Source organism: Polyodon spathula, chromosome 1 (genome assembly GCF_017654505.1).
Source record: "Polyodon spathula isolate WHYD16114869_AA chromosome 1, ASM1765450v1, whole genome shotgun sequence".
NCBI lineage: Eukaryota > Metazoa > Chordata > Actinopteri > Acipenseriformes > Polyodontidae > Polyodon > Polyodon spathula.
This window is the reverse complement of record NC_054534.1, coordinates 43,241,341-43,255,430: the sequence shown is the minus strand read 5'-3', so window position 1 is coordinate 43,255,430 and position 14,090 is coordinate 43,241,341. Positions and strand designations below refer to the sequence as shown.

The 14,090-nt window shown below is 34.2% G+C and overlaps 1 protein-coding gene across 1 annotated transcript in view; it reads left to right on the top strand.

The window, feature by feature from the left end:
• Positions 1-1,279: 1,279 nt before the first annotated feature.
• Positions 1,280-14,090, top strand: part of rorb (RAR-related orphan receptor B) — a 59,280-nt gene continuing 46,469 nt past the window's right edge. Inside the window, exon 1 of the mRNA XM_041256245.1 lies at positions 1,280-1,519. Within this exon, the coding sequence (XP_041112179.1) occupies positions 1,513-1,519 (7 nt within the window). The 5' untranslated portion in view covers positions 1,280-1,512. The remainder of the gene's footprint in view (positions 1,520-14,090) is intronic.

Genomic DNA, 14,090 nt, shown 5'->3' with positions numbered 1-14,090 from the left:
AATCGCTAAACTGTGTGCTTCCTTGTAACATAACCCAAAGTAATGCACCAAACCACCAAAAAGCACAGGTCTAGTTTAGGTAGGCTAGAGAGATGTTACTTAAGGACAGGCATAGATTGAGGTTACAACAGGGCACATCAGCCTCACAGAGCTGGGGTTAATGAAGTTAACTACCTATAATATGCAATTCCATGAAACTAACAAAATACACTGAAATAACCACCTGTTTCTTTCTTTTTTTTTTTTTGTTTTACCCCTTTTTACTGGTATAAGGTTGTTATCAGGGGAAGGTTGAACATTTTGATGGGAGAGTGTCCTTGCCTGACCCTTGCATGGCCTGACCCTGTGCATTGCCCAGCTGGAAGACCAATTAAGGCTCCCCAAGCATGTTATTCATATATGTGCATATATGTATTTATTTGACTTGCCTATATATATATATATATATATATATATATATATATATATATATATATATATATATATATATATATATATATATATAGGCAAGTCAAATAAATACATATGTAAAAACTACCTAACAAAAAGCTGTTAAAATACCTCAGACACAGTTATGCAGTACTACAATATGGCAAAACAATGTTGCGTATCTATTGTTCATTAAAACGGGAGTTAATTCATATGCAAAAGAGTTTTGCAGACACAAAACAGGAACCCCCCCCCCCCCCAAAAAAAAAAAAGACAGGTCTTGAATGAATATCGGATTTCGTTCACGTTTCTCGGTTAGCAATAATACGTAATATTGAAATAACAATAATATCAGTTTCCTTACTATGTCAATACTGCATTTTTTATATACTCCAACAGTACTGATCGTTCTACGGAGCATAGCAATTGAACTACTAATGAGAGAAATAGCTAGGCTAATTGCTCCACAAGACGATTAGTTACCAGCTCACTTTCACAATACAAATCAACTCTTGGTAGATCATAAGACACACTCTTGCGCAGAACAAATCTAAATTACTTCCAGATAAAGCTTATAAAAGGGATGCAGGCGATGCAGTGACTGAGCTTGATTTTACGCGCTTTACGCTTTCATTCAGGTCCAAATTTGACTGCACTCTGTAAAAATAGGGTTTTCAGGTAGATTACGTTTTAAATTGCAGCGTTTTTAGACATCACGGTGTCCCTAAAGAGACTTGAAGTTAATGATTGGCGACGGTAAAGAAAGTAGGAGGAGCTGAACGTGTCTGTCCAATCCTGTCTGCTATAAGCCTCTCAGCAGCTCTCTCCTCGCTCCTCCAAACAGTGAAAATCACACTGGGGTCTGCAGACAGAGATGTCATGTGAAAACCCACATGCTATTCTTTCAAACTGTCGACCACTATTAAGAAACACAGATTTTCCGTACACAACGCCTGCTGGAATGGTTTTACCCAGAATCTAACATTCTCCTGCAACTATTGCTACTAAACTTGTGCTGAGGATTCTGTATTTTAATGTTTATGTTTCTATCTTCATGACTAAATTGAGAAGAGAGTCGCCACCATGCGAGGTAAGGACACAACTGTTTTTGACAGATAGTGCAATATGTAAACTCTAGCCGTTAGTACATAGTCGAGTTCTAAAACCCATATATATATATATATATATATATATATATATATATATATATATATATATATATATATATATATATATATATATATGAAGTTTATTATTAGTACATACTGATGGCCAAATAAGACTAGGTCGAGTTCAGGTTTATCATAACGTGACACTTCAATGAAGTCAGGTTTTACTTTCCTAGTCTGTTTTGTAACCATTTTATGATACTGTCATCTTCAGTTTAATGTGGATTATGACTTCATTTCGCAACAGGGAATTAACGTCTATATGCTTTGCGCCTTGCAAAAAACAAATACACTACATACACATACTAACATGTGATGGCATAGTTTCTGTAGTTTACACATTATATATGTGTATGTGTTTTCTGCATAGATATACTATTGTGTGTCATATCTGTGTAAGTTATTGTATATGCAGTATTTAAATTATTCTTTGCTGTGTTTTCAGTCTGTTAAATAGCATAATGAGTGGATGTGAAATAAAGGAGGGAGGGTGCATGCTAATGCAAAACTAAATAAGTTGTGTGAGTATACATTAGAAATATATAAAGCACTAAGTGGGGTTGTCAGTAATTTAGTTTTTCGGCTGGAAACATCCATATATCCTTAGAAGCAAAGAAAGTATCTACACGATCTGCCTGTCGTGTGTTCTACTGACCCACTTCTATCAGGCAAAGCACAACGCCGGAAGACTGTCAGCGCAGCATCAGTGCTGAGACAAGAGACAGACTTCTAACCCAAAGCAGTGCATTGCCTTTTCTCGTGTACACACTTTTGCCCAATAATGTTGATTGGATCAAATGTTTTTAAAGGTGGTGAATTGGTTCGCGGCCTTATAAAAAATAAGAAAATAAAAAAAAAAAATACAAAAAAAACGCCAGTAAACCAAACACGTCTGGTGCTACAAGTTAAACATAAAACTGTGCGGTAGCTATTGCTTTTTTTTATTATTTTTTTAAAAAAAATTTATTACATCATTACACACAACAATGTAAACAGACGTGTTCTGCGTTTAGAATGTATCGAAAGCAAGGTAGGCTATGTTGTCAAAACTGCAATAAGAATTAGAAATATAACAATTTTGTAACTTTTGGAATATTGCAATATTTGACTTACTTTAAAGTTTAAAAAGGTAATTCGTGTATATACTGTAAGTTAGAATACATACACTTGTTCATACTTCGTCATATTTAATTAATCTAGTGTTAATGTGTTTTATGTTTCTGTGTGAATAAAACATCATCTCAAGCAGATAAAGTAATAATGTTCAATTGTGCGAATCTCATTTTAATCTTTTAAAACATTTTTGTTCAATGCAATAAATGTAAGAATTTAACAATTTTGGAGAGAATAACCTGCTATGTAATAAGCTGACAGTCTTTGAATAATTATAATCTATACAAATAACGGACATATTGTAAATATAGCTTTCAATGTATTTGTGATGCGACAGATTGTTTCATGTTGTTTACTAAAACAAATATACAAATATAACATAATAATGTAATACTATGCGATGTATTATGCTAACGTTATACTTACTGTAAATTGTAAAACAAGTATTGTCTGCATCATCCTGTAAGTAATACAATTTATTAGTAAAGATTCAGTTTCGTTTTTGGGATTAAACATTTGCAATGCGTTATTTTAAAAATATGACATACCAGGCAAGACGATTTTTGTATTTATTTATCTCTTTTAATAATAACCCCCTCTAGAATGTTGCTATGTGTGCTTAACTGTTATTTCAGAGTGGGTCTAATATATACTTAATTTTACTGCTTCTGTTACTGTTACAGGTTGTACTAAGATTACTAAGTAACTCTGAAACAAAACCTGTTTCTTTTTTTTATACCAAAGCATTAATCTCAATAATAAATGTAGATAGTATTAAATAATATACAGTTTTTTAGATGCTCTACTTTAAAAAAAAAACAAAAACAAAAACAAAAACGTGACATGAAAAGCTGAACATTACAACAGACATTTTAAAGAAAATCATTTTCATAAGATTGTATTGTTTTGGTGGATTTAAGAAATGCCATTAGTCTTGAATCCCTAAGTCTTGATCCATTCATTCTATGCACTATAGCAAACAATGGAGGGCAAAGATATGTCTGGCTAAAACAGTATTTGGTGTGCTGATGCTTTGCTCACATAATTGTCAAAATGCAGTTAGAAAATTAAATCTGATAGTAAAGTAGTGAAGATTTGCCCACAATTAAATTATCATTCTATAGCAAAAAAAAAAAAAAAAAAAAAAAAAAGAATTAAAGCATTAATATTGAGGCATATACAAGATCCACCTTCACTACACCACATGGACCATATTTAAGCACAGAACAGAGATGAAAATCAGTGGGTTCATTCATTCTTAATATTTTTAGGTTGAACAAAAGCTTTGTAAAAAATAATGTTTTTTTTTTTTTTTTTTAATATATATACTTAAAAATATAAAACCACAGACACATTAATTTCCACTTTATTTCTCAATGTGTTTGCCCCCTGTTTTCTTGTTAATGTTACCATGGCTGTTATGTAGAAAATAAATAGTCCTGTAAGATTTTTGCTGGATTGCCAATTGTATTAACTCAACCATGGTTTCTCATAGGCAAGCATCTGGTGAAGATGTCCAAGGGATCTAATTTAATTTGAACAAATCAGTAGGATAAATAATGTGCTTGGGTAAATGTTAGAACAGTTAAGTTAAAGGGTTTTTGGTTTTGAAACCCAGTCTTTACATTGGTCAGACTTTAGACTTTAAGGAACAATTCATTTCAAAGTCATGAAAACGCTTTTATTGTCGTACCGATTCCCAGATACCCATTGTTGTGTACACTAAATAATCACATCAACCAGTCCATAAGAAGACATATAGATTATACTGTGAGCAATACCTGTTTTATACATCTGTACCATTAATTTTGTTGAACTGAAAAAGCTGTAGTTACAAGTATTGTTTGACCCCCCCCCCCCCCCCCCCCAAAAAAAAAAGAAAAAGATAAATTTGGAAAACAGGTGTTGCTGCTAAGATTTTATTTGTAAAACACTGACTGAAAACGTACTCTGTGTACGTACACAACACTAAATGTTGTAACCATACTAGCATGTTTGAGATACAATGTCTTATTGACCATACACAGTAAAAGGAAGTAACTTGAACCTTTTGAAGCTGTAAAATTCAAAGTGTGGACAAAACAAGGTTTATTTTTATCTAGAAAATATGTTTCCTTGCCAAAATGTTACTCTTGTTAAACATGTGAATGAAAAGAACCAATGTCTTTTCTGGTTAGTTTCCGGAGGCCACAATTGTTCCCATACCCTAGTACAATAACGCTAGGAGATGGTACAGTTATATCACAGAAAGGTGTGCAAATGGTGATGCAGAGCTGGAATAACATTTCAGTTGCTTGAACATTTTCCATGGTTAAGTAACTGGAAAGCTATACAAAAAACAAACCGATTACTTTTTGGTCCTAACTTTAGACCGTTCTTCAAATTATGACTCGCAGTCTTAGCTGCAGGTCAATGCAGTAATATTAAAATTAACATGTGGAAATCAGTGCATTTCATGGTCAGTTTTGGATAAAAACAAAAACACATTCAAATATGACCAGTAAAAGCCTAGCAAAAACTTTTAGGATGTTGTTTTATTGGGAATTAGAAGGCTTAATTAGACAATTGCACTGTTTCTATGACTAACACAATATTTATAATATACCCAACCAGGCTGCATTAGATGTATTTTGTTAGTTTCATGGTATCATATCAAATTAAATAACTTAGTTTAAAAAAAAATGCATCAAATGAATAACCATTGTAACTGACTTGAACTGACTTTTAGCTATTTTAATGTTTTATGTAATTTGTTTGTTTTTCTTTTTTTCGGGGCTTTCACTTTTTATATACTGTATGAAATTATTGTTTTCGGTTACTTTCCAAAATGCTTGGGCGTTTTTTTTTTTGTTTTTTTTCTGTCACAATATGTATAGTAACTCATCAGTGCTTGCACAGTTAAGTTGTACCTTCCTTCTTTTGCTGCGTTCCACATGAAATCCTTAGGGTCGCGGGCACATTCTTCTGGGGTTTTTGTGTGTCTAGGCATTTCTTTACAGTTCGACACAATTTGCAATTCTGGTATAAATTGTCCTTATCTAACTGTAATATAGCTTTAAATCCTGTAAACACGTCTTCTAATTGTAATCTCGTTTTATATCTTGCAAGCGGAGTCTCCAACAGAAATGTGTTTTATTGTTTGTTTTTTTAATCCGTTTAAAACTGAAAATTTAACAGGCAGTAAGAGAGTACAGATGAAGCTGGGGTAAAGTAAAAGCAGGGAAATGAACAGCAAGAATCTGGCTGCTCTGTGTCTGACCTAAAGAGGATACTCCAAGGCTGAGGTCCACACTTTACTAGAAAATGAAAAAGTCACCCACTGTGTAGGAGCCTGTTATAAATATGCATTCGTAAAAAAAAAAAATAAAAAAAAATGATAATAGAATTTGAAAGTCAATACGTGACTGTAAATGAAAACTGTTGATATAATAAAACTGTATAAAGCTTTGGAGGTGTTGTTGCTTAACAAGCATGTTGATAGCTAGACTGGAAACTGATAGAAACATATTTAAACTACTCACTAAGATCTGCTGTCTTTACTCCTGCAATAGGACTTCTATCAACAAAAAGCAGTGACCTTGTTAATTGTTAAATATCTTACAAAAGAAGATATTTAGTCATGCATACACTTGGAATTCTAAGTGTTGTTTGTTAAACTTAATTGTTTCTCTTTCATTCATTCAGCTGTCAGGTAAATACAAAAATAAACAAAATAAAACCTGAAAACTACAACTGTGACCTTGTTCACATACACACACACACACACACACACACACACACACACACACACACACACACACCCACCCTTGGTATTTCTGTCATGTATCCTCATATAGGGTGAATCAAGAAGTGCATTAATAAAAGGATTATTTGAAAGGCATTTTTTAATATATATCAAAACTGAATAGAAGTTTAAATTAATCCTTAATAAATAATTTGCTATTGAAATATTAGTATTTATATTAAGTAAAGCCTGCTTGCATACCCTAAAAAAGAAAAAAAGTCCTTCCCAAAGTTTGTAGTATGGCATAAGTATTTGTGAGTTTCTCCACATTACTTTTGTAATTATGACTGAGCCTTCCCTAGTGAGACCAGTCTGCTAAGAGAACTGAGAATGCAATTTGGTTTCAATGCCTATCCAGTCCTTGCCCTCTTTCTGTGTCCAGTGGCAGTTGTGCTGAGTTTATGTTGTAGACTGTTTCCCTGTTTCCTCGCTTGCTGTAATGATAAGGCACAACTTATTTCTTTTAGTTAAGCCAAAAAAGTATGATATTGACACACTTTATGCTATTACACATGCTTCAGAATTTTCCTTTTTTTTGTTTAATTACATGTGTAATCATATTACATGTTGTTTAGATTTTGACATAACCTTAAATGAAGGGGACTTTTCAGCACAACAATTAGGGGAGGTGGAAAATCCAACCCTATATTCTGCAGTAGAAAAAAGTACATGTTGAAAAATTGGTAACTTTATGACAAAGGCGAAAAATCATGAAATATTCAACAAAAAGTTGTAAATTATACTGTGACCAGTTACTTAACGACACTGAATATATTATTGAAATTGGTGTCTTTTAAGGTCTTGAACAGTTTGTATATATTCTAGTTTTAAAGAATTATAAAGTAGTAACTTTTTAGAAGTGAGGAGGCTTTGCATGTTTATGGGGGAGGGGAGGGGGGTTTGCTGGTGGGCATTTGATATAAAACGACATAGAATGCAAAACCTCAATAGAATTACTCCATCAAAGTCTGTTTGGTATTCTGTGCTGTTCCCTAGGTTCAGCTCCTTGTGTGTCTTTGAAAAACGCACCCAGAAGTGCAATTTGTGACTGGAATTCTAAGATAAGGACACATTAAAGCGTATGCCTGCAGTTGGCTGTGTTGTCTTGTGTTGGGTGTTTTCTATCTAAAACAGACTCTGGGTTACCAGCTGAGCAATACTAAGAAATCTGCTGTGTCAAAGTGCAAGCAGTTCTGGCACACCAGCATGTGCCTTTTTTGTTTCATGTACACAACTGGGTGTGCTTAAAGGCATATTTTATACTGTCTACATTTTCATGATATTTAATGTACCTATTATTATCCTGTTACGTGTTGTCCATTGTTTTTTATTGTGATTTACCATCCGTACTGAGTATTCCAGTAATGACCACTCAAGGTTTGCAGCTTTATTTATGTCCCACTGCAACTGTGAGTTAGGCGACGCGATTTCACATTGCTTTTGATAAAGCAGGGTTGACCTAGGTGACAGACTCAAGTACACAATGCGTGTAGCAGTGCCCCGGAAACAGTTTGTTACTGATGGTTCCATCCAAGCTTCTCTGGATTGAACCATCGGCCTAAATGTTGATTGGAGCAAATATTTCTTTATCCTTGCTGCAATAGGAGGCTGTGTGGTCCAGTGGTTAAAGAGAAGGTCCCCGGTTCAAATCCTGGCTCACTCACTGACTCATTATGTGACCCTAAGCACTTGACACGTGACTCTGAAGCTGATGCATGGTTCACACACCCTAGGCTCTGTAAGTTGCCTTTGATAAAGGTGAATTACCACTCTGTTTATAAGCATTGTGCTCTTTGCATTGAACACAATTGTTGCACAAAGTTCAAGTGCAGGAACTGAATCGTTAATGAGTTTAGGGGCCATACCTCAGAATCAAATATGCTGTGTCTTTAAAAGTTGTAGACATGAATTTATTAATTAATGATAATGGTATTTAGTGATTTGGTCAGTGGAACTTGGAAAGACTGGTACTAGTAAATATAGAATTAATACATATACAGTATATGCAGTTCTTTTGGGAATATGATTTGATGCACTTTTATATTTTTATACATTTTTATCAATTAAATAGCAAAGTGTGTTTCATATTGTAGCATTCATGGTGTGCAATTTTGTTTTTACACAATTTTAACACCAGTGCTAAATGAATCAACATTACTTATGCACTGTGCTGAAAGTTTTAACTCTGTAGTTAAAGGGACTAACACAGTAGCATCTAACCGTATTAAATTAAAAAGAAGTGTTCAGTTTGCTCACATGCTTACTGTTGAATAGGCTACTGCTAAGTATTAATAGGAGTAATCTTACCCTGTCTATCCAACGTGTGAGAGTGCAGAACTAAATGCTGCTAGAACTCTTACATAACTCTGAAATCGGATCTTGTGAGCTGTTTATTCAGCCCTATAGCAGTTGCTGTATATTTTGATGGCTGAGTGGTCATATGAGCGTATGACTGCAAATCTTATGTTTCCCTTTCCTTAGAGTACAGTGTGGCTCTTTGTACTGTAAATGACTCTCCAGTCTCAGAGGTTGGCTCAGTGCAACATTTCATCCTCTCAAAAATCTACAGATTTTTGCACTTGTTCATTAAGGTTTTATATGTATTGTTCATTCATGCATATAATAAATCTCTGCAGCTTCCTGTTATGAAATCACTTCCTGTGTCGTAGCTCAGTAACAAACCAACAGATGATAGGAAGTGATTGCGTACCAGGAAGGAACAGTTTGATTATTTATTTATTTATTTATTTATTTATTTTTGTAGCATTGTACTTGAAAAATCTGAGTTAGAACCAAAACATCTTCAGAAAAAGAAAAGGGAAACAAGTGATAATGTTTCTAGAGAAAAAGGGGAGTAAGAAAATGTATTTTAATCCCTGTTAGCACTACCTGTTAACACCACTAAATATAATAAAAAATACAGTGAAAAAGTGTTGTCAATGGAGTAGGTGTATTATATGATTTTTATGATATATGTATTAAGATATGACCATGTCTAAATAATTAAAATAGACTCTGTTGTCTGTCTTTGTACTGAAAACATCTCAATGTGAAAATAGTCAAGGCTATATAGTTGACATATATAGCTATTGAAAGTAAGTGTCAATCCTAAAATGAAATACTCATTTTAAATTCATAAGATATTTAATAATAACAAAAGCCATGCATCATAAAAATATTATGAAGGAAAGGGAAATACATAATTTGCCAGTATATTAATTCCAATAAGTGAACACAGATTTATGGAGACAACTACTGTTCATTCCAGGAGTAATAAATGCTGTCAAATGTAAAATGTGTTTAGGGAAATTGTTTGAATGCATTAAAATACATATATAATGCAAATTATTGCAGCTGTTACAGCTTGTTAGCATCAAACCATCTGGTGATTGCATTGCACTTGCACGGATATAGTACTGCTGTATTGAAAACATTGGAGATGCATCAGTGAATAATCTAAGTATACACTAATGGCACTTTCACACCTAATTCACTTGCAAGTGATTAAAGTCATGGTTTTTTCTGTCTCTCTCTCTCTCTCTCTCTCTCTCTCTCTCTCTCTCTCTCTCTCTCTCTCTCTCTCTCTCTTTTATATATATATATATATATATATATATATATATATATAATATATAATATCTATATATATATTTAAATGTCCGACTAAGGCTGTTCCTCAAACAAAGTACATACCCTCTGCTTAGAGACTTATCAGAAAATTATATTGTTTCTTTATCAGATAAAATTTTCCATGGTCTGTGTGGATTTGAATCGATCTTGACAAGTATGTGTTGCAGCAGGAGGTTGTTAATGTGTCTTCATGTTCCACTATAGTTCTCTCAATGCATTTTCATTAGATAAAGTGATTATATAACCTGCTCTTAACTGAAGGCAGTGTGTGGGTGTGTTGGTCAAAATTATGTAAAGTCTGCAGGTATGTTTTAAATAAAATGTTATATAGTATTTTAATACAAAACTATAAAACATGCTCACTAAATATATGCAGGTAAAAAAAACTGGCTCTAAAGCCCTTTCTATATCTGTCACCCCTATACTGCCACTGATAAATGTTTTATAGTAATTTAATAAAAGATTATGAACAAAGCTGTTGGTACTATTGCCCAAACCTGAAGTGGCTTGAGTGTGCTGTATTAGGCTATCAGGTTTCCATGTTAGGTTTTGTCCCTTACTGAAAGCTAGGGTTGTGCCGATTCACATGGTCAACCGTGACATTGTTCTTGATGACACGATTATCGATAGAGTGACCCCTGTATCGATCCACTGTGTTTTTAAAATTTTTGTATTTTATTTAATTAACATTTGATCTGTTAACATACACATGAGAATACAATAATGCGTGTCTACACTGATAATTAGAAAATAGTATTTATTAACATTCACTCTAGCAGCCTCAACTACCAAGTCTCTGAAGTCTGCCGACAACGGATGGAAACTGAAGCTGAGTGGAGGAGGGTTATTAATGTTGGTTATCTCATCAGGACGATGGTGAAATTCAACCTGCTCCGGCCGGTTTAAAATCCAGTGGATTTTTGTGCACTAGAACATGTAGATCACTTTGTGTTCCTCACGAAAAAAACTCAGAGTAATTCTATTTGTTTTAAACAGAATCTGCATTTAGAGAGGTAATTATTTTTTCTCAGATCCAGAACTTTTGAAAAACTTCGTTTCCAGGAACTGTACACAGTCGCAGTAGTTGAGTCGAGAGGAGTAAAATGTATGACAAAGAATCCAGGAGGGGAAGGTAGGAATGGACTTTGGAGATGTTTCGAAGATGGTAGAAGGAAGATCTGACCACGGAGGAGATAAAAGAGATTTTGCAGTCATTGCATATCACATGTTTCATGCAACAGTTGTGACGGAGACCAAACGTGAGTGAGTGTTGTGTGAAAATGTAGTATTTAATATCGTAAATAGCAGAACCAACTCACTGCAATTTAAACTTTTTTTACTGAATCATAAACAGTAACATGTAATAATAAGAACTGTCTGTGTTACATGCTGTCAGATCAGGACTTCACTAACACTGAGCAAGGGAGCTGCAGCATGCTATGTCCCATGTTACAACTGTACACAATCAGAGGTGCTGTCAACAATTCCAGACACAACATTTTTATATTTAAAATATACACATGCTGTTCATTGCAGTCATCAGCTGCACAGATTAAACATTCAGCAGAATGTGGCAAAAAACAAGCGAGTACAGACATTGTTAAGGGTTTTAGTATCACTTCAGTGTCTTGGCAAGCCGTAGTTTAAGCAGTTGAATATGATAGCAACCAACTTGCTCCTGAAGTGGCACCCAGCCATTGGCCCTGATTTTGTAATTTTGTTTTAAATAAGTGTATTTTAAATAATAAACAGGAAACAAAAGCAAAACTAAAATTTGACCAAAAGTGTTTTACCAAAGTTGCTGAAAACACCTGCACAAGCAAATGAGACGATTATATGATTTTTATGTTTGATACATATCGTATCGTGAAGGCGCTGCCGATACCCAGCCCTACTGAAAGTTTTTAGTGTTTGTCAACTAAAACTGAGGATTAAACCCTCCGATATGAGGCAGGCCAATGTCTTTGTCATCAAAGACTACGAACAGCATGTATGTGTTTCAACCCAGTCGTAAAGATTCATTTTAAATGTGTGCTGCTTTCCAGTGCACTATACAACATTCAACTCAAACTTAAATCATAAAATCTGAATAACATTAAAGGATCTTTTTAAGTTGACACAGCAAATGTTCCCACCAAGAATATAACTTTTCATTCATTGAAAAAAGACACATTGTAGAAATGTAATGGAAATTGTTCTGTGTACATCTGATTACTGTGTAAGTAAAAACAAACAATGTTTGGACCATTTTGAAGATAAAAAATTAGAATTCTTCGTCATTTAAGAATCATTCATGTCGCATTCCCAGTGTCCAATATCAACATTTAGGCATTTGATAGATAAAGGTTTTGTTTGGCTATGCTGTTTGCCAAGGAAGCAACATAAGGCCTTTCTTTACTTGCGATCAAACACTGGGAGAGAAACACTATGAAAAATCGTTTTCAGGTGATGTATGCTTACAACACGTGAAATTTTCAATTTACAGTTTTAAATGGTGTGCTCATGTCTGTGCTCCTCTCTGATACTCTGGACTGTGGCCAGCGATCCCCTTCTGTGTCCTTGTCAGAGCTTCCAGTCAGCGATGAGAGCAGCTTTTTCTCTGCTCATTACAGCTGAACCCGTGCCAACTGGGGATGACTGCCTCCTAAGTGTGCACACTGGGAACAAAAGACATTTGCTTCTTGAAAACATGGGGGCATATTCTCAAAGCATCTCTAGTCTTTTAATTAACTCCTACTTTTTGAACACTGAAAACATGGAAATGTTGAAAACTTGAATAAAAAATGAAGTAATATAATTCAATGCATCTTGAACAAGTTGTTTGTTTCTGATTTTGTAACAATGTGAAATTAACATGAAATTAACAGAAGACAGTAGTAAGCTCTTTCAATATATACCCCATTGATTCATTTTATCTCTGTATTTTTTAAGTAGTGGTTTCTCTTGTTTGTACAAGAACAGTAAATAAAAGACAACAATATTTAGACTTAAGGTTTAAAAATATGACGTTCTTGTAGACTTGTGTGCACTGTATGTGGTTGGGCAGTACTGAATATTGATACCACTGGCAAGAACATTTAAATTAGGTGGAGTGTGACAGTAACACATTTAGGAGATCCACTGTATAAAATGCACAGTGAATAAACTTAGATGATTTCCCAGTGCATTATTTTGAACAAGTTCTTCAGATCTTGAAGGTTTGCTCCAGATTTAATGTCAGTAATGACATCTTGTGGCTACTGTTAGTAATGCAAGAAAGATAGATACTTTTAGTACCTTAAATCTCGGGCTACAGTAATCACATGGTATACAGCAAGAAATTATCTGATTCAAATAGACCAACGTAATGCAGCAGCAGCAGCTGTATACAAAATATTGTACTGCTGTATTGTAAACATTGGGGGCATATTTAAAAGTGTGTCATGCTGTATTTGAGTGTTAACATTAGAACTCAGAGTAAATTTCAAATTTGTTTAGATGCAGTCATCTATAAAAACACAGCGAGTGTGGTGGAGGAAAGGGAGTGCCAACTGGAATATAAGTCATTTATAGCTGACATGTGCGAAAGCCAAAGGAGAATCTCACAGGGAGGAGAAGCACATAATGCTAATATAGTTGTTTTTGGTATTAAGTCTTGATTAACAAAAAAATATATACCTAATTATGTATATAATATGTCACTAAATAAAAACAACAATGCAATGCAAGTAGCCAGATGGAATTCAACATTGTTCTGGCTTGCACTGTGCTTCATTCATATACAAAAGTTTTATGTTGAAGTTATTGATGTCAGTTGTGCTTATGCTGCTTGAATCCACAGTCTCAGACTTGATTACATTTATTATACAAATGTTGGGACAAAGGTGGAGTTCCCTTTCAAGTACGAAATGTAACCGTATGGGTATTTACATTGTCGTGACCCAAAACCTGAATAAGAAATACCAAAACTGCTCCGCAAGCATGTG